Source organism: Peromyscus eremicus, chromosome 20, assembly GCF_949786415.1.
Source record: "Peromyscus eremicus chromosome 20, PerEre_H2_v1, whole genome shotgun sequence".
NCBI classification, from domain to species: domain Eukaryota; kingdom Metazoa; phylum Chordata; class Mammalia; order Rodentia; family Cricetidae; genus Peromyscus; species Peromyscus eremicus.
The window spans coordinates 43,976,121-44,003,646 of NC_081436.1; the positions used below are offsets into that span (position 1 = coordinate 43,976,121).

The following is a 27,526-nucleotide window of genomic DNA, read 5'->3' on the forward strand; positions in this document are numbered from 1 at the left end:
ATGGCCTTTGATGAAATTCTACATCATGTAGGTGACAGTGGAAGATTTCAGATTGCGAGGACTGTCCTTTACATCATCTTATCTTTGCTGTCATCCTCTCATGACATCATGGAGAATTTTACAGCCGCCATCCCTGATCATCACTGCAGTGTAAACCTTCTTGACAACCCAAGATCTGAAATTAATATCACCATGAACTTAACTACTGAAGCTCTGCTGAAGGTCTCCATCCCAATGGGCCCCAATCAGAAACCTGAGCGATGCCGACGCTTCCGGCATACCCAGTGGCAATTCTTAGATTCCAATGCATCAGTTTTTAACAACACTAAGCTGGAGACTGAGCCATGCCTGGATGGATGGACATATGACCACAGTGTTTTTACTTCTACCATTGTTACTGAGGTAAGTTACATCTAGTGATGTCTAGTGAGCTGACTATGGAGCCCTGGCACCAAGTAATGAGATGTGAATCTGTGTGTGTGTGTGTGTGTGTGTGTGTGTGTGTGTGTGTGTGTGTATGTGTGTGTGTTTGCATCCATATATATATAGTTTTTCAAGAGAGATACAGCTTTAAAGTTAAGATTTGCAGTTTTTTATCATTGATACATACTTTATGCCCATATATTTTCACTTCATATGAATCTTTCCCCATATATTTGAAAAGAGAATAATATCATCATCCTACAAAAATTTTAACTGAATGTGCTGATTGCATTCAAATATTACAGTTAGTAGCGTATCTTCAAGACTCGGCTTATTTGGGTGAAAAATCTTAGATTTATTATTTACTGTTATGAAGCTTTATGTTTCAGTTTATTAATATTGAAGGGAAGTTTCTGGTTAATGTCATCATCTGAACATAATCATTAGAAATTCTAATTTTCCATACAAATTAATAACTATTTAGGGTTGGAGTGGTTTCAAGGATGAAATGAATAACATTTATAAAACATTTAAAAGCAGAAGTTCTCATAAATAAATCCTATGTGGAGAGTGAGTTCAGGAGGTTACTACCCGTATCTATGTGGAATTTGGGCTGGTTTGATATTTTGCATATCTTGAGTAGGTAACCACAGCTGCTATGACTTCATGAAATTGGATAGCTATAATATGTTCAGAATATAGAATTTTCCCTGAGCTTTGGGGGCAGATGGTGGTTAATAAAGATGTTAAAATATTATATTTAGGGCTGAACAATCAGCCTCCTTTTCTAAGCTATTTACTAATTATGTGTCTCTCCTTGATAGCTGCCTACTGCTAGAAGAAGGTTCTCTGAGCCAGATTGAGAGCAGTTAGGTCTATAGGTATATACATACATATTTAGATGTGTTTTAGTTAATTTTTATTGTGATAAAACACAACCAAGGCAATTTATAAAAGAAAGTGTTCAATTTGGCTTATGGTCTCATAAGGTTAGACTCCGTAATGGAGGAGTGATGGAATATCTGAGAGTTCACATCTTGATCCACAATCATGAGGCAGAGAAAAAGCTTTGGGAATTTCATGGTTCTTAAAACCTCAATTTCTACTCCCAATGACACACATCCTCCCACAGGGCCACACCTCCTCATCCTTCCTAAACCATTCTACTGACTTGGATCCAAGTATTCAAACTTACGAGTCTTTGGACTCATTCTTATTCAAACCACCACAAGAAGGCAATTTTGACATTATAACCATTGAGCAAAGTGGCAATAAGAGGTTCCAACCTAGAGCCTATGACCTCCTTAACCCTGGGCTTTTAACTAGTACTACCATACCAAGCATGAAAATTTCCCCTGTGAAGCAGGCCTCAAACCCTGTAGAAAAGTGGTTAGTTGTGCTATGATTGTTAAATCACATCACTCTTGCACCAGTGGATATATTTCTCGTTAGAAATTGTTTCATGTGTCCAAAGCTTGCTCCCAGACTAAGACAAATATCTTATATTTTGTAAAAGATAAGGAAATCCTTTTCATTGAAGACAGAAATTGTAGAACATAGATTACAAAATTTAACTACCTCCATTTGTTAAAATCATGTATCAATTAAAGAATATTATTAAGCTATTAAGAAAAATAAAATTATGAAGTTCACAGGTAAATTGATGGAGCTAGAAAGAATCATTCTGAGAGAGGTAACTAAGAACTAGAAAGACAAATATTACAAGATTTCTCTCATTTTTAAAAGTTAGCTTTGTATCTTCACATGCGTATATTTTATTTTTTATACATATATAGGTCAGGAAATTATTAACGGGACATGGGGCTCCATGTTTCAAGGGAGGGGAGATAGAATACACTGGTATAAAAGTTTAAAAGTGAGTAATGGAATGGAAAGGGTTAAATTGGTGTTTGGGAGGGGAAGGTAGATAGGATGGAACAAAGGAAGGGAGAAATAACTCTAAAAACATTTAGAAAATGTTCCATGGATAACTACTACTACAGAAATATAGTAATATATGATACCCAGCTGGGGTGTATGGAATGTATGTTTCATTTAAGGCTGAGCTCTCTGTAGTCCCTTATTTTCTGTGTTGATCAGTTTTGGATCTCTTCATTGATCACCATCTACTACTAGTAAATAGAAAGTGCTCTGAAAATAAGTGGTAGATGCACTAATCTAGGGGTATAATGTAGTCATTAGGAGCCAGTTTAATACTATGTGCATTTAGCAAAATAATAGTAGTAGCCTCTCCTCTAGGGGCAATGACATGTCTAACCATAAGTTACCAAGGAAGTAATCATTGTTAATGTCAAAAAAATAATCAGGGACTGTTTCTCATTATCCAGCATATATATTCTCTAGTTATAATTGAGGCTTCTTTTCAAATACTATGTATAATCATTCAAGTTATGATATTTTTATTCAATCTTTTACAGTGGGATTTAGTATGTGATTTCCAATCATTCAAATACTATGCACAAGCCACCACTATGGCAGGGTATTTGGTGGCTAGTCTTGTGTGTGGTCTTTTTTCTGACAGGTAAGTCCCTCTCTTATTTTGGACAAAGAATCATCTATAAAACTGATTTTAAAGACTATACAGTTTTATTCAATTATGAACATTGAAAGAATCTAGGAGGCTTAATACAGTATGTGTGATAGGTAAGTTTCAAAGAAATAAAATACTTTGGAAGATAAGTCAATATTGCAGACTCCACATAGGTGTGAACATTGAACTAACCCATAAAGAATTAACAAGTGATAGATGGAAAAAGGAAGGGGGACAAAAGTGTCACAAAATGTCATGTAACAAACATGATTAATGAAAAAATAGCATAGATTTAGCAATGAGAGACAAAGTTCGGAAGCTAAATTTGTAAGAACCAAATCCTCATTTTCTTCTTAAGTTTGGTATACAAGATGGCCAGAAAATTGTGGCAACTCAAAACTTATGGGCATTTTCATATTTAAAAATTATATAGTGTACTTAAAGTATTCATTCATGAAAATTAATTTGCTTGAAGTCTATAAGAAAGTTTATGACAGGAGGTTAAAAACATTTGAAAACAGGGAAATTTCTAGAAAGAAAAATATAGAGTTAACAATAGATAAGCACTTCACAACCAGATGAATAATGAGGCAGATTTTAAAACAAATGGGTTATGAATAATATTAACTTATGCTAATTATTAATATTTATGAGGAAGGATATAGTTCAATTAATGTGTGTGGATATGCTTTGTAAGTAAGAAATGGTAGCAAAAATGATGAGGCTAGAGAGATGGTTTAGTAGTTAAGAGTGCTTGCTGTTCTTTCAGAGGACCTCAGTTCAGTTTAGATGCCCTATTCTGGTCTCCATGGGTGCCTGCATGCATATCACATGCAAATATTTGCATGCATACACACACACACACACACACACACACACACACACACACACACACACACCAATAAAATTGTTTAAAAGAACCTAGAATATACTCAGTGTGATGGCTCAGATAAGAAATAGAGAAATGTGCTTTATTATATACATAAAGGTAGTGACTATACATTGACATTTATGTAAAGATATGTGACTTTAATTGTTTTATTATGGTGGTATAGGATGTCAGAAAACAAGGATCTAAGAGTAATGAGAATTCTCTGGAGATATGCTAACGATGTGTAAATAATCAGTTGTAGATTTTTTACTATTTTAACTACTGTTACCATAGGTTTGGAAGGAAACCGTTGTTGGTGTGTTCTTGCTTAGCCTATGGGATTTTGGGGTCCTGCTGTGCCTTTGCCCCCAATTTCTCCCTTTACTGTGTTTTGAGATTCCTGTTGTCTGCATCCATGAGTAATATTTTAATCAACTGTCCTATCCTTGGTAAGTTTGCCTTAATCTGTACACATGCATTGTCTTTCATTCTTAAAATTTTCTTTCTTAAATGTTGTTGGATAATGTGCTTGTTAGTTTTTGTCAACTTGACACAAGCTAGACTCATATGGAAAGAGGGAACCTCAGATGAAATGCCTTCATCAGAATGGACTGTAGGCAAGTATGAAGGATATTTTTTTAAATTAATGATCAGTTAATGGGCTAGGAGGGCCTAGCCTATTATGAATGGTCTTAATACCATGGAGTAACTAGTCTTGGGTTAGTCAAGAAAACAGGCTGAGCAAGTCATGGAGAGCAAGTGAGGAAGTAGTCCTTCTTTATGGCTTCTGCATCAGTTCCTGCCTTCAAATTCAGGCCCTTACTTCCCTTTATGATGGTCTATAAGCTCTAAGGTGAAAGAAACCCTTCCCTCCCCAAGTTGCTATTGGTCATATTGATAAACACACCAGTAAACTACAAACTAATACAGAACTATTTTTTTCTTTTAGTTTTGGAAGAAACCTCACCAAAGTGGTACAGCAGAATCATAATACTCAGTGGACTATTCATCAGTATTGGCCAGGCCGGGTTTGGGGGACTAGCTTATGTGCTTTCAGACTGGCACATACTGCAACTTGTTCTTGCCTTGCCCTACTTCATTTTTTTCATTGTTTTCTGGTATGTGCACTTTGACATGTATACTAAACAATTAAACCCCAATGACTGTATCACATGATGGTGCTGCTTTGTCTCCTGAGGAATATTTGCCATTTACTCATTTTCTCTGTGCCATTTGAAGTGCTATATGCAGAAAAATAAATTAGAAGTCTTATAAAAATCAATAATAGGATATTTTCAGTTAATTTATAAAATTAAGTGAATAGTGGCTCAAAATTTCATTTATGTATCACTTTGGTTTTTACTTGATTGTTGAGCTCAAGCCACAGGAAAATCTACCTGCATGGCAGTCAAGGACAGAGAAGTCTGAAAATAGACCTTTTAGATACCTTTTTAAGGAGATGTACAACAGACTTTTTTTCCTGAAAGAAATTATTCTGGTATTCTTTCAAACTTTAATTTGTGTTCTTAGGAATAAAACGTAAGGTATTATTTTAAATATAAAAAATTAATAGTACTTTTAATGTGGAATATACACATTTTTGTATTTAAAAATTGTGAATCTCAATCAATTCAGAGTCACATATTGAAGTGGCAGAATTTTTGAATTTGAGTACTATGAAACACATTTAGATTTTGAATAATGGAGTCTTTACGCCTCTGTAAGAACAAAAATTTTGTTGTTTTTATAGCTGTGAATAAATATTAAAAGACTTAGCCATAAGGTATGACAGTGGGATTCATGGATACATTGAAGGTTGCTTAAATCCTGGAATGTTCTCAATTGGTAGGTGGGATCATAGCTATAAGATTATTCTTTTCCTGGATACAAGAGTAATGTCTTTGGACATTAATATGACCTTCCATTCTATTCATCTTTAAAACAGCTGGGGCCCAGAATCAGTCCGGTGGCTAATAAGCACTGGGAAAACAGAACAAGCAATAAAGACACTACAGAAAATTGCTTCATCAATGGGAAGAAAGACATTGCATATAATCTAACTACTGAGGTACTAGAAATACGTTATAATTGTCTTTATATTTCTCATGGCCATCAACTAATAACAACCACAGTGAAATTATCGATAAATACACCCAGGAGCTAGAATAATTTGGGATAGGCTCATATTAAAAAGATTATTATTACTACCCTTTTAAATTTTTTTTTAACTAAAATATATCATTTTCCCATTCAGTTCCCTCCCTCCAACTCCTCCAATGTTAATCCCATTCAACTCCCTCTTGAATTCATGACCTCTTTTTTCTTAGATTGTTGTTGCTATATATTTATACCTAAATTTACCAATAAAATCTGTTCAATCTGTTTACTGCTAGTTACATGTATATGATTTCAAGGATGACCATATTGTCTTGTATAATCAAATAGGAAACCCATTCCCTGGTGATGATTATTTCTCCCTCTTTTAAAATTCCCTAGTTGCCTATAACTCTTTGTCTTGGTGAGGCCCTATGAAAGACAAGCTAGCATGTCTATTGCTGTTGTTCTCATCCGGGTCTTATTCAGGCAGCCATGTTTGTTCAAGTATCATGGGTAATGTTCGCCTGTTCTTACCTTGACACACAATAGCACAACAGACTTCCTGATCCTCTGGCTCTTACTATCTTTCCTCTCCTTCTTCCTTGATGTTCCCTGAGCCTAAGTTGTTAGAGTTGTGAAGTAGATGTGTCAACTGAGGCTAGAAAACTTATGATCAGTTGTTATTTATATTTTGACCTGTTGTGATTTTCTGTAATGTTTTATGTCTTTTGCAGTGATGATCAGGGATGATAACTATACTTGTAGATATAAGGACAAATATTTAGAATGCAGTTAGCATTTTATACAGGTTTAGTAAAGTGATGGTAGAAGGTTCTCCTCTAAGATCTTTGACTTGCTAGCTCTAGGTAGCTGGCTAAGTTTCCAGTATTAGATATCATTTTCTTCCGGTTGAGTGGGCCTTAAATTCAATTAGAAAGCTGTTGTTTGCCACCAAGATATGTGTGCTACTATCACACCATTAGTAATATCTTGTGGTGCTGGCCATTGCTGTAATTCATAGGCATCACATCTGGGTAGGAATATTGGTTGTTTTCTTCCTTTGGCAGGTTACACAGCACCTTCCTGTGACTATGGCAGCTAGTCCTCGTGGGGAGGTATTAAGGTTAGATCTAGTTCAGATCTGCTGAGTCCTGTATACAAAGTGCATGATGTCTATAGCAAAAGGGAATTACCTTTAAACTCAGGAGGCAACCAAGGCAACATCAATTGCCTGTATTGTATTGGAAGTTTCTTGAACTGCATGGACTAAGAACTGGAAATGATGTTTTTGTGCTAGGTACTGGCGTTTTTGTTAGATAATCTATCTCTGTGTGTGCATTGTCATCCCAGATTTGGAGCTAGGAACCACAGATCAGACAAAAAATGTCTGTCAATTTAGTATTGACATTATCATATTTTCTAATTTGATCCATTTTACCTGCAAAGTTCATGGTTTCATTTTTCTCTATCGCTAAATTAATTTATATGTTCCACATTTTTGTTGTCCATCCATTTGTTGAAGGACTTTCAGGTTGCTCATTTCTTAGCTATTTTAATTTTATCAGCAGTGAATATGGATGTGGAAGTACCCTTTATAAAAATATATTCCTGACATTTGTGAGTTCTCAGCATTACCTTAAGATCATGTTGGAAGGGTGAAAAGAATTGAGTAGAGAGATGTGTTCAGGTATTTCAGAAGTCCACATTGTATGCTGCACACTGGGCATGGAAGGAAGGGAAGCTGCATAGTAATTTGATTTTAAACCTAATATTGTATTATAATCTATGAATATTATAAACATTTTCTAAATGGAAAACAAAAAGAACATTTTGGGGATTTTGTTTGTAAAATGCACCATGGAGAAACGCTCTACTCTTAGGAAGATTCCTTACCCCAATTGGTTATCCAATACCAAATGCTCAGCCCTGAGGTCATATACATACAGACAATGTTATATGGACTGAGCTGGTGGTATTTACATGTATAGGAATATATTGTTTGTGTGTGTGTGTGTGTGTGTGTGTGTGTGTGTATAACATACATATGTATGCGTGTGTGTATGTAACAACAATGTAAAAGAGGTCATGGATTTGGGAGAGATAAAGAATGTGCATGGATGTACTGGAGGGAATGGAAGGCATGATGTTATTATAATTAAAAAAAAAAATATATATATATATATATATATATATATATATATATATATATTGCACCATACTCCTTCATTTCTCTAGTGAACTAATATTTTTCATATATCTAACAAGTTCTGGTTGTCTTGATGGATTCACATGATTGCTAGGTGAATTATAGTCATTGTACATATTTAAGAAAAAAGAAAAAAAGCTGAATAAGTAGTTGGTGTCCTGGATATAATGCAGTGTGTAACACATTCAGGAAAAATGATCCAATAAGATGTGTTGAGGATTTGTGTTTCAGATGTCTACAATTACAGGTATCATAGATAAATAGCTAGATATAAGTCTCTCTATTCCTGACCACTCTATAATATTTTCAAATTTAAACCATAGAAACAATTAGCTAAAAGGATATGTAGCATGAAATTCTCCAAGATTTAATAAAAATATATTAAAAACAACAGCTAAAATATTTTAAAATATTGAGTCCTAAAGTTAATATTTAATGTAGTTTTTTGCTGAAAATTAATTTCACATAAAATTAATAGCAATATAAGATATATAAAAATCTGTAATGATACAATAAAAATTAACTAGAATTTTTTTAGTAGTTTACTAGGTATAGAACTTGATTCACCATGTGTGGGAAGCCAACTCCTACCTTTTAAAGAGTTCCTGTGAGGAGGAGAGAGAGATAAGAAACTTTTGGAAAGAGAAGAAGAGAAAAACAGAAAGACAGGATAGCTTTGGGAGGATCTGAATCAAAACCCAAAGGTCCCTTTGGCTTCTTCAAATGGGCTTTTTATAACAATGCCAAGGGGTGGAGCAAAAGACCTCCTCCTTGTTGGATCAAAGCACACCACACAGCCAATTGTAGACCCTTCCAGATACCTGGTAACCACGCCAGTGGTCAAATTATCCCCTTATAACAGCCCTGCTGGGTAAAGCAAACTCAGATTCTCGGACCCTGAGTATGTTCTCACAAGGAAACCTCTGTAGGTCTCTACAACTAAAAGCAGCTATTAATTAATCATATGTAATTAAACAGTGGAGATTCTTAAGGAGTGTTTTTCAGTTTGAGCACCATTTAGTTAGTTATAACTGTTTCAGATCAGACTGCACCAATAGTTGATAACGAGAAATAAGTAATTTATGAATTATTAGAAAGTGATTTCTATTTAGGAAATAGTTTCATAACATATATAATATTTGCTTATTCATTTAAACATTTTAAAATTTATTTCTATTTATTTTTATTTATTTGCTTTAAAATTTAATTGCATTTATTTCTCATTTTGTGTACACGTGTTGGGTACACATTTGCCAGGAAGAGCATACAGAAGTCAGAGGACTACTATGGTTAATCATTTTTGAACTTGAACTATGGATACTGGGATTGAACTTAAGTCATCAGACTTGGTGGCAAGAACTTTTACCTTAAGCAATTTTGCCAGTCCTACTTTCTTTTTAGATGATTTGAGTACAATCCATGCCACTCTAGTTTTGTGAGATAATTGTTGCTGGTTTATGACAGCCTAGAGGAGTGGGGAATATAATTTGTGAGGATTTATTTCAAACCTTTGTTCAACCTAAATATTTTGACTTGATTTTTTTTGAAGGCTTTGCAATCTAAACTTAAGGAAGATGGGAAATCAACCAGCGAACATTTCAGAACAAAGGACTTTATTACTAATCCTATGATGTGTAAAATAGTGCTTTGTTATTCCTGTGTAATGTGAGTAGCTTGCCCTTTCCTCCTCCAACACACAGTCAACTGCTTCAGCACCATGCTAACCCTTTAGAGGAACATCTGGGGTAAACAAACATTTGTTTCAAGGCACTAGAAATGAAAATATAAATCTGTGTAGGGAAAGATAAAAAGAACTTATATTGATCATGTTTTTATTTTTGTTTTTTTGTTTTGAAATGCCTCATGGGATGTTTGCAACAAGGACTGAAGAAATGTAAACATGAGATTAAAAAGGCTATTTAGACCCAAACTAAGTTTCACTAAATAATGAGGAAGACAAAACAGGTTTTCAATTTGATTGGTCAATTTTATTCACACTGCAATGCAGTAAGCTTAAATGCATAATATTGGAATCAAATCCACACAAATATTGTTTCAAGTTTTGCTCAAGGCTAATCAGCGTACATTTTGGACCTTCCTTGACCTTCAGTTGTTCCAAATATATATTTTGGCAGTGCATTGGGAAATTACATAAAAACAGTGGAAGGGACAGATCATTGCAAATAATAATGCATTTCCACAAGAAAATCCAAGTTAAAGTTTATAGCTTTTTTCTAGTGAATTTACTTCTAGTCCAAATTCAGGATAAGAAAAATGACCTCAGGAGAAATTATCTGACTTTCCTAAACATACACATATTGCATGATAAACTTTTACAATGGGTCCAGAGCTGCAAGAGGCAGATTTAGAGCCCAGGGTTTTCTGTATAGAAAATGATCACTAAAAACATCTTCATACTTCTCACCATGATATTTGATAAATAGAAGTACAGGCATCAGAAGAGCTCTCCAGAGACCTAGTTCTTTAGTATTTGTATGTAGTAAATACATTAAATAATGTGGGTGAACATGATACTATATATAGTAAAAACTGAAATGTGATGTAAGAAAATTCAAAGATATGTTAAATGTACCATCACTTTATAATTTTTAAATGAAGAAATTACCATCTCCCAAACAGGAAAATGAAGTGACAATCTTATTTTTCAAGTGGCTACTTTTACCATCTTGCAAAAAGTACATATTAAATGAATACACTGCTACATAGATTTTTAAATTATCTTTATTCCTTCAGTTCTGAGTTAACACTAATGGTTCTATTTATTTTTTATTTATTTATCTAAAATAAAAGGTGAGTCAGGAATTTAGAGTATTTGTTACCCTTCCAGAGGACCAGCTCCCAGCACCCACATGGCAGCTAACAACTTTCTGCAACTCCAATTTTAGAGAATCCCTCTCGTGACCTCTGCACACAGGAATACATGCAGGAAAAACACCCATAGACATTAGATAACGTTGTTTAAATCAAGAAAAATTAATGTAATATGCAATGAAATAAAAGAAATCTATGTCTCTGACCTTATATGTAAAATGAATTTAGAAAAATAATCTTTGAAGCAACTTATAATCATAAAATTACATTATTTAAAACATAAATTTGAAGTGACATGTTAAGTAGAGCAGTACATACCTAGATCCATTGCTCATATATATTAGCTTGTTCTGCTAACTATAATGGTATATATTATATATAATTATTATATGTAGTAATTATAATGGATATACATACATATAGTGTCATAATTTCAAATTAAAAATTACCACAATTTTGAAATTTTCAGAAGATTTTATTTCATGCATTATTTTTTAATTATAATGAAATTATAAGGCAGTCTAGTGTTTTATAAAAATTTTAAACTCAAACAAATATGATTTTCAAGAAATTATGCATCTTTTAGGAATATATTTATATATTTTCTCTTTGGATCGCAACAAACTTCAGATGTAGAGTCTATCAGAGCAGTGGATTAAGTTTAGAGTATTTTTAACATAAATTTACTTATATAAACTCTACTTAATTTATTAATAATTTTATCATTATCTTATTTTCATATTTTTTCTAAGTAACTTCTGTGACATTATAAAACTCTATTTCATCCCATACTTGTAATATTTGGTTTTAGTTGCATCTTTGAAGGAAATAATGATCCTAAATGCACACACACACACACACACACACACACACACACACAGACACACCCCATAATAAAATGTTTTGATGCCTTAGTTCATTGAATGCCTCTCTGTGTGCTTTCTTCCAGTTTTACAGCAACGTTCGGCACTTTTGGCATCTTGTTGGATATTCAAAATTTGGGAAACAATATCTTCCTGAACCAGATTCTCATAGGAGTGGTAGACATACCCATCAAATTACTCACATATTTTATAATGAGAAGTGTTAGGCGTCGTCCTTCAATTGCTTTTTCACTCCTTACAATTGGGAGTTGTACTACCATCACCGTATTTCTACCCGAAGGTGAGACTTCCTCAGTGTTTAGAATCTTATTATTAATGCATATTCATGTATACGTGGAATTTTCAAATAGTAAATGCAACTTACACTGTACTGCCTAGAAGAGCACCAGACTATATTTCTTTAAATATGTATTTTATATAATTATATGTGTATGCACACATATGCACATGTGCATGCAATGTGTGAACGTACAGATATATGAATGTGGGTGCCCTTGGAGGTCAGACTCATTGGATAACCAAGAAATGGAATTGTAAGAAGTTCATCATAAGCTGTGTGATATGGGTGCTGAGAAAGAAGTCTGGTCCTCTGCAACATCAGCAGGTTCTCCCAATTGCCGAGCTGTCTTTCCAGATCCCTATTTATTTCTTCTAAAGGAACTTAACATTTATTTGTTTATTTACTTATTTATATGAAACCAGTGAAAGGGATATAATCATTACAAGTGATATTTCCACAGGACAATTAAAGTTAAAATTTATAGCTTTCTCCAATGAGATTTATTTCTAGCCAAATTTCAGAATTAGAAAAAAATGAGTCCAGAAGAAGTCATAGATATGGGTTGCATGGTGAACTCTTGTACTGGATTAAGAATAGCAAGAGGGGGCTTGAACCCATAAGTTTCTATATGGAAAATGGTGTGCCCTATAATTTATATGCGGAGGTCAAAGAATAACTTGCAGTAGTTGGTTCTTTCCTTCTACTGTAAGGGCTTCAGGGACCAAAATCATATACTAAGGCTTGATGGCACCTTTACCAGCTTAGCCATCTCACCAGCCCTACACTCTACTTTTACATTTGGACATTTTAAAGGCTATGAATTCCTTAATAAGAAGAATCCCAACTTTATGGCTTTCTTTAAACTTGGGAGCTCTACATCAGATTTTATTAGGAACTAATTGTGTGTTATCAATTATGAAAAAAAAGTCATGTCTGGGAGGCCTATGTTAGCAATATGTGCTTGGCATGAGGATATCGTGCAGAAAGGACAGTAACTACAAACAAGTAGTTTGGAGGATCTCTCTAGTGCCATTCAATACTGAACCTGTAAAGCCAAATAGGTATTATTTGGTGAAGAAATGCACAAAAAAGTTGCACTAGAAGTGGAAGGAGGACATGTGGTTTGGAAAATTGGTGTTATTGTGTTAACAACCTGTAAATAACGAGGAGGTAAGAGATAAGGAGGAACTTGGTTACAGAGTATTTCATTCTCTTGATCTAGTAAGTAGTCTTTTGAAACTCTTCACCAATAGAAAATGCAGGCTTCTAATTGGGAACCATTGGTATGGCTGTATTTCAGAGTATTTATTTAAATCATGTAAGGCTGAAACAATGAACTGTGATTAGTCTACATTGGAGATGGGATCAGGTAAATGGAAGTTTCCTTAGAAAGAGAAAAGAGGATGTGTGATGTCCATTCGCTCTTTTTTTTTTTTTTTTTTTTTTTTTTGGTGTGTAGTTGTTACTGGTACCTGAAAGGAAGTAACTAAGAGGTTTATTTTTTTTTTCACTGATGAAGATAGTGACCACCATGCTGGGGAAGGCATGATGGCCAGTGGTTCCATGAAATTGTGAATGTGTGGCTGGAACTCTATCTTTTACCATCTTGGTGTAATAAGAAACCTAGAGGGGACTGGAAGCAGGACTTGTCTGTTAATTTCAAGTCTCCAATGATGCACTTCCTCCAGTGTGGGAGACCAGCTCCCATTTTCCCCCAGAGTACTCTTGAGGAGTGAGGGATAAAAGATTGAGGTAGAAATATAGAGGTAGAAGGATAGAGGGGAGAGAAATAGGTAGAAACACAGGACAGCCTCAGGAGGGCCTGGATCATTATCCACCAGCCCCTTCTGTCTCTTCTAAAGGGCTATTTATAAGAATACCAAGGGGTGGAGCAAAGACCTCCCCCTAGCTTGGCCAAGTGTAGACCCTTCCAGTCACCTAGTAACCATGAAAATGGTCAAGCAATCCTTTAATGCAGGAATGCTGGGTAAAGCAAATTCAGATCTCACTAGGAAACATTTGTGTGCCTCCACAACTCTCTCTTCTAGAAATAATAAAAGGCCCTCTAGGCACCTCAGATAGACTGTGCCTGTCTTAGGTTGTTCTTCTTGATTATCTTCCTTACCTGTCATGGTGATGTACTTTCCTGCAAGTATACTCTGGATTATGTTGGAAGCTATCAAGAAGTAAGTTGCCTGTCTTTGGCTACCAGCCTCTGGTAGGAGGAGGTACTCTCTGACCCAGTCCCCTATTAGGAGCTTGCAAACATCCACAGAGATCTCCATAGTTGCCACACCTAGCAGTAAAGGATGTAGAGGATGATAAAGATGAAATATCATTTTTGGAATGGGTCTAAAGTGACTACAGCATACTCAGCTGCACCAAGACCTTTTCCTGGATTAAAACTCTCTCCAAACAGATGTTCAATAAAATTTTAAAGAGACTGTTTTGATTCCCAGGAGAAAACAGTTATTTCAAAAAACTTCAAAATATCCACTCAAGTAAACAAAAACCCATCCTATTTTAAAAACACTTTAACAAACTAACTTGATTGTGGGAGGTTTGTCCCTTTGTGGGAGGCCTATGTCTATCTAAACAGAAAGAGTGCAAACTTTTGGGAAGAATACAGAAAAGCTCCCTTAATTATAACAACTTTGCTTAAGTTTTTCTGGGGCCATTGAAACTATAAAATTATATTTTGGGCTACTATAAAAAGTATTCAAATATATCTGAAGGTAAAAGAATAATAAAAACAATTCTAGTATGAACATCACTATACACTTTTTACAATCTTACATTCAACATTTATACTTTTTACATTCATATTTATATTTTTTAAATACTTATATTCAACACAAAACTTTATAGAACTATTTTACAAACTTATCTAGAACAATCTCTTTACTAACTTACATTCAAAAGCCAACTCTATAGGATTACTTTCCCAACTTTAGCAAACATCAAGAAGAGATTTCTTAACAGAACTATTAGATTTTCTTTCAACAAGAGAGGCAGTACACAAATCACGAGTAATTACCATACTGAGCTTCTTTAAAGCTCTTAGGAAAAACTTCCTATGAAGCCATTAGGCCTCTGGAGGAGTGTCACTGGAGCTGACATTACTCTGTTCCACACTCCTCACCAAACTCAGACAGCCAGAAAGCTTCCGAGGGTGTGATTTCCCCCTTCTTAATTTTTTGAAGCTGCATCTTAAGATTATCATGAGCATTTCAATGATGCCAATGTTTCTCTCTTGCATTTCAACCACAACCCAAATTTCTTAATTTTTTATTTGCCCATAATTTTTTTTCACACCCAAATTTCCCAGTGTACAAATCTCTTTCTCTTTCTTCCTTAAAGATTTTAAAATGACTTGAGAAGCATCATTAGCATCTTAATTGCCTTCTGACAGGCATCACCTGTTTCTCAATTTCCCATAGCAAATAATCCCCACCTGACAGGCAAGTTGTTCACATTTCTCATTCCTAGGAGGCAACCAAACAAAGCTTGTAGGAAAAATAGCATTTTTATCTGAAAAAACAGAGTTATTGGAACAGTGCAATACTTGTACCTTTTTTAAAGACTACATTTCCCAAACTGCCATTCTCTATATCTTCACAATGTTATGAACCATGTTATGGATTATATTTCCCAAGCTACCTTTCTCTATATCATCACTACATTTCCCAAGCTACTTTTCAAACTACAATTCCAAGGTTGCTTTCTGGTTCCGGGAGAAAAGTCAGCTGCAGCCAGTGGTGACTTTAACTCTCCTGGTTTCATTAACATGGTCAAAATTAAGTTTCTGCTCCTTTATTATATGATGCTTTTAAGTCAGTATTAAGCTTTTCACTTGACACCATCCCTGGAACAAATGGTGCCTGTCTGTGTGTACTCAGATGCTTGTTGCCAGAAGTGAAAATTTCTTGATGCTTTACACCCCTGTCTTACCAGGTCAGTGAAAGAAGATTAAAGTACTTGAAATAAAGGCCTTTTCAGTCTTTTCAGAGAATTCCCTCCCAGATAGTTTATTGTCTTGTCCTGGCTTGTCTCCTCTCCCCAGATACAGAGTTTCTGATGCCACTGCATGGATCAGGCTCTGCTAACTGCTTTTTCCATGCTAACAGCCCCTCCCAGGTTCCCACACCACCTCTGCTGTGGTTCCTGGGTATAGGCTGTGGCTGCAGTGACTCTGGCTGCTGTTTTTCTAATTCTGGCTTGAAGGAGAGAAAGGAGTAGCAGAGAGGATTTGCCCTGTTCCAAGAGATTTTTTGTTTTTCCTAGAAAAATTACAGGTGATTTACTCATTCTGATAGATTTTCCAGGTGAATTTAAGTTTTGCCCTTACAGAAAGAAAAACAATCAGAGAAGGAAAGGTCTGAAAAGCTTTTAGGTTTTTTTTTGTTTGTTTGTTTTTTTAAGACAGAGTTTCTCTGTGTAGTTTTGGTGCCTGTTCTGGTTTGTAGACCAGGCTTCCTCAAACTTATAGAGATCCACCTGGCTCTGCCTCCTGGGTGCTGGGATTAAAGTTGTGCATCACTGACACCCAGCAAGCTTTTAGTTTTTTAGAGGGAGAGTTTGCTAAATTTTTCCCAAGACTTCTGTTCTCTAAATTTGGCTTCAGGGTCAAAAGGAAACTAATTTTGATTGTATGATGTTTTTCATACAGTGGCAGAGTCAGCAGAGTGAAATTTTTTTTTTTGAGTGAAATGTTTTATTTCACCCACAGCTATCTCAGCGAAAATTCTTTCCTCTGCCACTCAGGACTTAAATCTAAGCTGTCCACAGGCCAAAAGCTTTCATAGGAATCTTATTCTGCTCATTTTTCTCATCTTTGATAGACTCTTCTCTGATTCTTCCCCAGGAGTTTACATTCATAATCCCATAGTTGAAAAAATTGAGGACATAGTTTCTCTGTCTTGTTGCATATCTTATCCTAAGTTTTTTCTTACACTATATTTATATATTCTACCTTATATATTTTTTCTTATCCTAAGTGTTTTCTACACTATAACCCTACATTCTTCCTTATACTTTTCCTTAATTTTTATAGGTAGAAATTAAGATAGAGAGAAAAGGAAAGAAACCTAGATAGAGAGAAATATATTCTGCAGCCTTACATTTCAACTTCAGCATTCCACTGCCTAACTTTCACTCCCAAGAATAAAATACCATCGCCTTTGTAATTATTGGGTATGTCCCCTTATACCCATGATGCCCCCTCACACTCCTTTTACCAAGTCCCTGTCCTTGATGCCATCTGTGGGGTCCAGTTATGGCTTATGTATGACAAGGAACTCTTGAGGAGTGAGGGATAAAAGATTGAGGTAGAAATATAGAGGTAGAAGGATAGAGGGGAGAGAAATAGGTAGAAACACAGGACAGCCTCAGGAGGGCCTGGATCATTATCCACCAGCCCCTTCTGTCTCTTCCAAAGGGCTATTTATAGGAATGCCAAGGAGTGGAACAAAGACCTCCCCCCAGCTCAGCCAAGTGTAGACCCTTCCAATCACCTAGTAACCACCCACATGGTAAAGCAATCCTCTAATGCAGCCCTGCTGGGCAAAGCAAGCTCAGATCTCACTAAGAAATATTTGTGGGCCTCCACACTCCAGGGATACTCCACCACCTAAAGGTTCCAAATCCCCACTGACAGTACCATTAGGTGAAGAACAAGTGTTCAAACACATGAGCCTGTTAGGAAACATTTCACATTTAAACTATAACTGTATGCATTAAATAAATATTCTAGAAACAAATACTAAAACTTGGGAATTCACCAATGTGAAGATTTTTCTCATTTTAATGTAAGTATCCAGAGAGATTGCATTTTAAAATGGCAAAAGGTGAATTTTATAACAAACAATAAGAGTTAAGATTTACATGTTTTGTATCTGTCAACTATTTTAGTATGTGTTTGGTATGCAAAATGCATAAGATAAGGAAGAAATTGTTTCTCATGCTCAAGACAGGGGACAAAGTATATATTTGTTCTCTGAGCATACCATATTTAAACTCATAATTTAATCCCAGAGACATCGTGTCATTTCTCCCTTGACTGATAAGTGTATGGATGAAAATCTGTCAACTATCCTTCATAACAGATCAAACTTCCTCGAAGGAGTAATTTTCCACATAGGCTTTATATTTTCGTATATACTTGCGCAGATTTCAGGGACTTCACCTGACTGGAGTGGCAAGGGAATGAAAAATAGCAGACAAACTGAGAGAGGGGAAAAGGAGGGAGGGAGGAAGGGAGGGAGTATGAGAGAGAGAGAGAGAGAGAGAGAGAGAGAGAGAGAGAGAGAGAGAGAGAGAGAGAAAGGCACACACACACAAAGCTGGGAGCAGATAGACTGTGTTCTTTGATGGGAAACTCCAGGGTCCTGGAAGCTCACTGTGTTTATTGCATACAGTTGAACACAGAGGTAGGGTGAGTACATGCAGCTAGACAAGAAGGTGGGCCTATCACATACAAACAAACAAGGAGGCAGAATTATTATATACAACTGAACAAGGAGGTAGGTTTAGCTAATCTCAATAGTAGCACCCTCTATAGGGGAGAGTCTTCAGATTATACATATCTTGGGGGGGTGGGGAGAAAGCAACGGTGAATATTTTCTGCACACATTATCAACATTTTCACATGGACTAGAGGGAGCCTTTGCTATCCTTGGGAGTCTCACTCTCCAAGGAAAGCAGACATTGCTATTTTGTCATGAGTCTCTGTCCTTGAAACGGCCTGCTCATTTCCACAGGACATACTCACTCAGGACTTACTCAACCAGAACAATCATTTCTAAGTATTCTATTTTTTCTTTCTGTTGATATCTTTGTCCATTTTTTACCTAAGTCATTTGAATTGTTGTTATGCAGTTTTAGGAGTTCTTTAATATTGTGGAGCTTAATACTGTCAGGTATGTATTTGTTCTTATTCTACAGATTATATTTTCACTCTGTTGGATTTCATACACATTGTTCCATATCTTTGAGGAAGATTTCATATTTCAGTATTGAATGTGATGTTGGCAGTGGATTTTCATATATGTTCTTAATTATGTTGAGACAAGCCCATTTTATGTATGATATTTCAATTTTTTTAAAAAAGGATTTTTTGCTAATTTGTTTGCTTTGCCATATTCAGGTTTGTTTTCATTTTATTATTTTTTCTGTCTTTATTTAGATGTCTGTTTTGTTTCTAATGAGAGAGAAAAGAAAGGGTTTGGATTTGGGTCGGTGGGGAGGTAGAGAGGCTATAGGAGTTAAGGCTGGGGAAATCATAATCAGAATATATTTTCAATAAAAAAGCAGTACTTGATTCCACATAACAGCCTAGTGTTTAATGTTTTAGAAAGCAATTGTAATTTTTTTAAACTAGAGATCAACAAATATTGGTAAAAATAATCATTTTATTAATGTTGTTTGCAGAGATGCATGTCCTACGCCTTATTCTTTTCCTTTTGGTAAAAGGATCTTTTGCAGTTTTCATCTGCATAAACATTGCCTACACCACCGAACTCACACCAACAGTACTCAGGTAAGAAAAGAAACTGCAAAGTTTCACCCTGAATACTGTTGGAAGCATCAAGAAAATTTAAATGAGTGAAATAGGGGGCATTTTAGAAGGCATTGCTAGGATGTATTCTACTTTAGAGAAGGTGCTATAAAGCCCACAATGGACTGGACCCTCCGCCATCAATCACTAATTAAGAAAATACCCTACAGACTAGTCTACAGCTCACTCTTAATGGTCTGCTGAGAAGAACATGTATTTCATTTCTGTGGGCTAGGATAGTCTATAGATAATTGTTAGGTCTATATGATTTATAGTGTGGTTTAGCTTTAAAGTGTATGCTGATGTTTAGTTTCGATTACCTGTGTCTTAGGGTTACTATTGCTGTGATGATACACCATGGCCAAAGCAACTTGGGGACGGAAATGTTTATTCAGCTTATGCTTCCACATCACAGTTCATCATCAAAGAAATACAGTACCAGAACTTTAACAGGGCTGCAACCTGGAGGCTTGAGCTGATGTAGAGGCCATGGAGGGGTGTTGCTTACTGACTTGCTCCACATGGATTGCTCAGAGTGCTTTCTTATAGAACCCAGGGCCACCATGCCAGGGATGGTACCATCCATAATGGGCTAGGCCCTCCTCCATCAATCTCTAATTAAGAAAATGCCTAATGAGCTTGTCTACAGCCCAGTCTTATGGAGGCATTATCTCAATTGAGGTCCCCTCCTCTCAGATGACTTTAGTGTATGTCAATTTGATGAAAAACTTTTTAGCACAATCTGTCTAAAGGCGAGTGGGATATATGTGATGTGATAGTGAATGTATGTATCTGTGTGTGTGTGTGTGTGTGTGTGTGTGTGTGTGTGTGTGTGTGTAGATGTACAGGTCATAAAAGTAGAAAATAGAAAGGAAAATACAAGAGGGGAGAAGGGAAGGAAAAGAGAGCAATGATGTGCTTGTGACATGAAAACAGAAGGTGAGACAACTGTGGGGGAAAGAACCTGTGAGCAGGGGGATGAGAACGGGAAGTGGGAGAAGAGAGTAATAACACAGTATAATTACATATGCATGAAAACATCTTAATTAAACTCAACACCTCATAAGCTAACATAAAACATAAAAAAATAGAAAGCGTCCTCCAACAATATTTAGAGATGAAAGGTTAGTATTTACATAGTTGCTGGAAGAATAATTTAGTAGGTGAAAATATTCTGTCATATTTTCCCAAGTCCCTCTACATCATCATCCCTTGAGAACTCTGACCATATACAAATTTCAGCACAGAGACTACTATTGTCTTCTTACTCTACCTCTTCAGGCTTAAAATAACAACCCAGTTTAACCTATTACTTTGCATCTCTGGTGGCTCAAGTAACACTTGTGTACAAAGTTTGAAAAGGCGCCATCTTGAAGATGTTTTCATGTACAAAACCAAAATGCTGCATATTAAGGAATGGATGACGTACAGCAACATGACCAGTCCTAGCACGCAGTCTTAAACATGCATGTGTATCTCAGGAGATTAGCGCTTCATGTTCAGGACCGCCTTTCCCTTGCAAAACTGAGACTCCATGTGTGTTTGCCAAGCACAGCACTCATTTCAGAAATCCTTACTGATGCATTTTCCATTAGCATAGAAGGACTTTTTAAGTTTTCTATCTTCAGTAGAGAATCTTGAACGTTTTTTACTATCTAAACCATTTCACATATAATGGGACTATATCAGACAATGTGACAAAGCAAACGTGTTTTGGAAAAGTTACTGAAAAATTTGCTTGTTGATTTATTATTTATATTTCTTTGTGGTGGCCCCTTTTTCTTCTCCTCCTTCTTCTCTTCCTCCTCCCTTTTCTTGAAAATAGATTCTTTTCTCACATAGTATATCCTGATTATGAGTTGCCCTCCCTCTATCCCTCCCCTACCTCCCTTCCCATCTTAATCCACTACATTTCTGTCTCTCTTTAGGAAAGAACAGGTTTCTAAGAGATAATAATAATAATAATTATTATTATTATTATATATATAACAAAATAAAATAGAATGAGGTTTAAAAACAACAACATCCAGTATTATCAAATCAAAGTTGGACAAGACAAACACAGAGATAGCGAAGAGCCCAAGAGAAAGCATAACAATCAGAGATCCACTCTTTCACACACTCAGGAATCCCATAAAAATACTAACCTGGAAGCCATAATATATACACAGATGACCTGGAGCAAGCCTGTGCAGGCTCTGTGTATGCTGATTCAGTCTTTGTTAGTTCATATGAGCTTTGCTCATGCTGATTTAGGAGACCTTGTTCTCCTGGTGTCTTCCATGCCACTCTGGCTCTTACATTCTTTCAGCTTCTTCTTCAGCAGGATTCCCTGAGCTCTGAGGGGAGGGATTTGGCAAAGACATCCCATTTATGGCTTAGTGTTCCAAGGTTTCTTTCTTTCTCTCTGTGTAGTGTCCGGCTGTGAGTCTCTGTATTTGGTTCCATCTGCTGCAGGAAGAAACTTCTCTGATAATGGCTGAAGAAGGAGCTGATCTATGAGTATAGCAGAGTATCATTAGGAGTCATTTTATCACTACTTTCTCTTTTTTTTAAAGATCAGTAGTATTTTATTTTACCCCAGGTCTTTGGGCTATATAGTCTCTGGTTCTCGGTATAGAGTATGGGTTCCATCACCTGGTGTGGGTCTTGCATCAAATCGCCCATTGTTTGGTTACTCCCACAAGCTTTGTGACACTATTGCCTTAACATATCTTGCAGATAGGAAATCATTGGAGATCAAAACTTTTTTGGCTGAGTTGGTGATTATGTTTATCTTCTGGTATTGTGTAGACTACTTTCTTGTATCAAAGATACTAGGAAGAAGGGTTGATGGCTCTATGTAGGTACCAGCTTGACCTCTCCATGTTCAATGAGTTATCTAGGTATTGTCCTCAGCAATGGAGCCTTGCTTTCAATTTATGAAGAGCATCCTAGTGTCTTGGCAGAAGTCTAAGTTGTTTGAGGATTCCCATCTGACCCTTTTGGGAACTCAAATAGATGTGACTCAATTTTCCACTGGTGCTGCACCATTTTAATTCACCAGTGAAAATTTCCTATTACTCTTATCCGATATTACACACTCTCTGCAGACAAAACTCTCCATTATCAACTGTCACTCTTGATTTTGAACCACCCAAATAAAAAATAATTTTCTTAATAAGTCTATTTTTATATAACTTTCAGGGATTTCATCCTCTTAGAACAGAAGGACATATTATGCTTTTGTTTGTTTGCAGAGGACTTAATGAAGTTCTTATTGGGATATAGGGCATGTAAGAGCAAGACATGATTGATAGACAACCTTGAATTTACCTAATAAAAGCTAACTTTTTAGAAAGATATTTTATTGATATATGAACAGGTAGCCATCATGCTTTGTATATAGGTGGTTGACTTGTTGGGTAAGTATGTATCCTTAAAGATTTCCCATCATATTAGCCATCCAATAATACAGGCACTCCATTTATCCATTATTACTCATAGGCTCTTCATATTCTTTTTATTAGAATGTTATTATCATTTGTGGGAAATAATTTAACACACAACTGAAAATGAACTCTCTTGGCAAATTTTGTCATCAATATGCAATTCTTATGTATAGTCTCAATTTATCATTAATAATTGAAATTTAATTCTCTGAAGCTATCCCCTCCTCGGTACCCATTCTTTAGCTATGTACTGACATGTGTATGATCCCAAGTGAGCTAATGATATTTTTTGGCTTCTTTAATTTTTTTAGTAATTAACTTTAACACTCATCATTTAATGCTCATAAAATATGCCCACTTGAACAAATAGATTTTTTTTGTGGGGGGGGGACCAAAAGAGAAAATACATGTAAAATGGCAACTTCATGTAATTGTTTGAAGAAATGAAATGTGAACTTGAATTATTTGCTAGATTAAATTCTCAAGATACTTCCTTTACTCTTTAGATTTCATTTTTTTTGCAACATATCATCTTCTAAATTCTATAGTAAAGTGCCATCAGCCAAGTATTAATCCTCTAATTTTTAAACTAATATGCTAAAATTTTCAATGGAAGTCCATATACCAGGTCAAGATTTACCTGAAAAGAAAAAGAAGGAAGAAAGTAAGGTCAGTTCTCTAAATTTAAGTGTAAAATAGACTTCAGAATGTTTTAAAGTGTAAATAAAGAAGTAAATAAATATCAGATACTATACATTAAAATATTATTCTTATTTTAAATTTAATTCATCTCATATTATCAAATAACCCTAATATTGGACTCCATGAACATTGATACAGTATCTGTTTTGTCTATTTTAAAGATGTGAAAACTAAAAATCACAATAGGCTGTGTACTCTGTGGACAACAAAAACTAATACTTTAAACACCTTATAGCATGTCTAAGAAAAGCAGAAATCTGTGTCCGTATGGAAATCATGCTTTGTATGGGACTCTAGAAGGCATTGGGATATATATGATATATACACAACATTAATAGTACTGAATTATGGGAAAATCCACATTGACCAAGGGTGATTTTGCACATCTGTGGTGAAAATGGTAAAATTGAGACCAAGCTTATAGATTCAGGTTTTCATTTCTGGTCTACTTTTTAAGGTCAACTGTAGGTGGTGTTTATTACACTGCTTCCCGAATAGGAGCATTCGTATCTGCACTAGTACTTGTTACTAGAAAGTATTTTGTACACCTTCCTATGATTCTCTGTGGGATCATACCCATAGTGGCATCAATCAACATCTACTTTCTGCCAGAGACTTTCAATCTTCCACTTTCTGACACTATCAAGGATTTGGAGAAAAGGTGAGCTTTTATGATGGTATTTTTTTGTGGGAATGTAGGGTGTATAGTTTTGAAATGCTTTGGAATTATATGGTAGATTTATATAATCTAATTTGATAAGGTTCAGACTAGGATATGTTGTTTGTTGTTTTTACTATTTTGGGGATGCTCTACCTTTTGCCTCTGGGTGTTTTGCTTTTCTTGCTTCTATATATCTTACTTTCACTCTTACACTGTGGCTGGTTGTGTGGCTGGGTGGCTGGCCCCTAGCATCATCCTCTCCTTGTTCTCTTGCTCTTTCTTCTTTTTCCTCCCAGATTTCTCCTTCTACTTATTCTCTCTGCCTGCCAGCCCTGCCTATCGTTTCTCCTGCCTAACTGTTGGCCATTCAGCTCTTTATTAGACTATCAGGTGTTTTAGACAGGCACAGTAACACAGCTTCACAGAGTTAAACAAATGCAACATAAAAGAATGCAACTCATCTTAAAATAATATTCTACAACAAGAATATTTTGGTTAATTTTGTTAATATTATGTTTAGTAACATATGAATATTTATTATGTGATACACAACTGTGATTTGCTTTTACAAAAATTATTTTAATATATATGTATGTATTTAAATATCAAATCCCCTAGTATCTTGATATGTTTGCCATTGAAAAAGTATTTATTTGTCTATAATTTCATATAATCTATGACTTGGAATAAATAATTTCTATATTGCATGCTAGAAAATTGAATAGGTTTTTCATATCTATCATTTTTCTATTCAGATATTTATATATATTATATAAAATCAGAAGTGTATATATGAAAATACACAATGAGAGAGTGTTAGAAAGAACTAGAGTTGGAGCCCAAGTCATTTGAAGCCAAATATTGTTTTATTTCTGCTTTTCCTAGTTGTCTTTAATGTTATATATTAAACACTATCACTGTAGTTGCAAAATCAAATTTAAATCTTCCCAAGTATCTGTGACATAGCAGTAACCAATAAAGTAATAGCCATGTTATTTATACTTAAATTTAAATGATTGCTTTTATAATTTTTAGACCCTTAAAGCTTTTAACACTATGTTTTGATGGTGATGGTCATAGATATGAGACTATGCATGTAATATTTACCAGAAGATTTTGATGAAATAATCTATCTTTTCCTGAAACATCAATCATTGACGTGGTAAACAGCAATGAATATAATAAACATTCTGTTAACTCTTTCCTATTTCATCAACATGGAAAATTACAAAGCCTTTTAGAAGAATTTCATTTGTATTTTCCCATGTAATTAGTACTGATACCTCCTAAGGTCTGCAGTACTTTTATGATTAATATATATATATATATATTAATATATATATGAGAGCTTAAGTAAATTATTAAAAAGTTTCATACCCAGACAATATTTTAAGTCTATATTTAATTGAATTAGACTTTGATGCCTTTTTGGGAACACAAATGAAGATGCAATGAAACATTTAACTCATTGAGATAAAACACATTGACTAATGTGTTTAGCCATGTAGGTGAAGAACAGGCTTGTCTTAGATTTCCAGATTATAGTCCATGATTGAGGGAGTTCAAGGCCTGAACTCAAGCAAGACACCTGAACCAGAAGTTAGGAAAGATTACTGTTTACTGGGTTGCTCTTGGGCTTATATTCAGCTGTATTTCTTATACAGTCCAGGACTCACTCCCTGCCCAGGAATGATGCTGCCCAGAGTGGGCTGGCCACTCTACAACAACCAATTACCCCCCCTTCCCCCCCCCCCCCCCCCCCCGTCAAAGACATGTCTGATCTGATCTGGGTAATTCCTCAGCTGAGATTCTATTCTCTGGTGACCGTTGGCTGTGTCAAATTAAAATTTAAAGCTAACCATTACAGTATTCACATACATATTTACTCGGTATCAGTAGGATGTTGCTTTCTTAAAACAAAGCATACTATATATACCACCTTAAGTGTCATCTCCACATGACCAACTTGTTTTCAGTTAAGTTCATCTCATCGTTGTATACCCAAGTCCCAGCTGCTGACGTAATTAATGACTGGCATAGATCTACTGACATGCCAGATGTCCATTATGCTCTTTTAATCTTCAGACCAAAGTTTTCAGATCAAGATGAAATGAGTATTTCATGTTTCATACATCTTCTTTCATAAAGTGGGCATTATTCAGGGAAAGTAATACTTTTCTGATATGCTAAAAATGAGTATGGAATTAAGGTGTAAAGATTTTGATTTTTTTAATTAAAAACTCTGTTTTTGAGTAACTGTGTCAGTTGTGTGAGTTACAAGAGAACTTAGAGTTTTACTTGGCCATCTTTAAAATGGTCATGTTAATTCAAGACTATTTCTTTAACAATATGTTGGGAAGTCTGAATGAATATTTGAGAGATGTGTAGCTTGTGTAGTACAAATAATCTTTACTTCTGTATTTTACCATTTCTGTCTCACTTGTATGTCCATTCATCTAATGCTTTTTTATTTCTTTTGTTCCCGGAACAGATTGATGAATAAAAGCATCAATGAGAAAGAAGGGCAAGACTTCTTGGAAACTACGGGATGCTAAAGAAGCCAAAATCCATAGGGTTTCCACAAATACAAACCCTCTTTGTCCTGTTCTGTACTGTAGAGACTTCACCCATTGAAGGACATTCACAAATACACTTATTAAATGAACCTATTGCAAAAGCAAATCTCCACAACATAGATGAAAATCCTAAGGATTTATTATTTAATAAACCAGGAGTACAGGTTCCTTTCATGAAAAATTAAAACAAATCTGTGCAATAAATACTTTGTCGTAGTATTAAATGGAACAAGTTCTCTTTAAAATTAAGAGCAAACTGTCCAAGAAACCAATTAGAGATTCTTATTCTGTGCTTGTCTTGAAATATGTATATTTTGATTAAAAAGTCTTCATGAGAATAGCATAGGAAATTTAGAGACTTTGTTGAACAACATGATAATTATTTAGAGGATGAATTCACTACTATGATTTTTAATTGCTTGGTAAATCTTTTAAAAATTCCCACATATTGACAGTC

The 27,526-nt window shown here is 35.2% G+C and overlaps 1 protein-coding gene across 1 annotated transcript; it reads left to right on the forward strand.

Annotated features, from left to right (window-relative positions):
* Positions 1 to 27,048, forward strand: LOC131896304 (solute carrier family 22 member 22-like). The gene is given in 11 exon segments (XM_059246886.1): positions 1 to 402; positions 2,862 to 2,965; positions 4,140 to 4,294; positions 4,795 to 4,963; positions 5,791 to 5,867; positions 5,870 to 5,913; positions 9,698 to 9,813; positions 11,930 to 12,144; positions 19,573 to 19,681; positions 24,290 to 24,493; positions 26,985 to 27,048. Coding segments are annotated over 11 exon segments (1,659 nt in total).
* Positions 27,049 to 27,526: the final 478 nt, after the last annotated feature.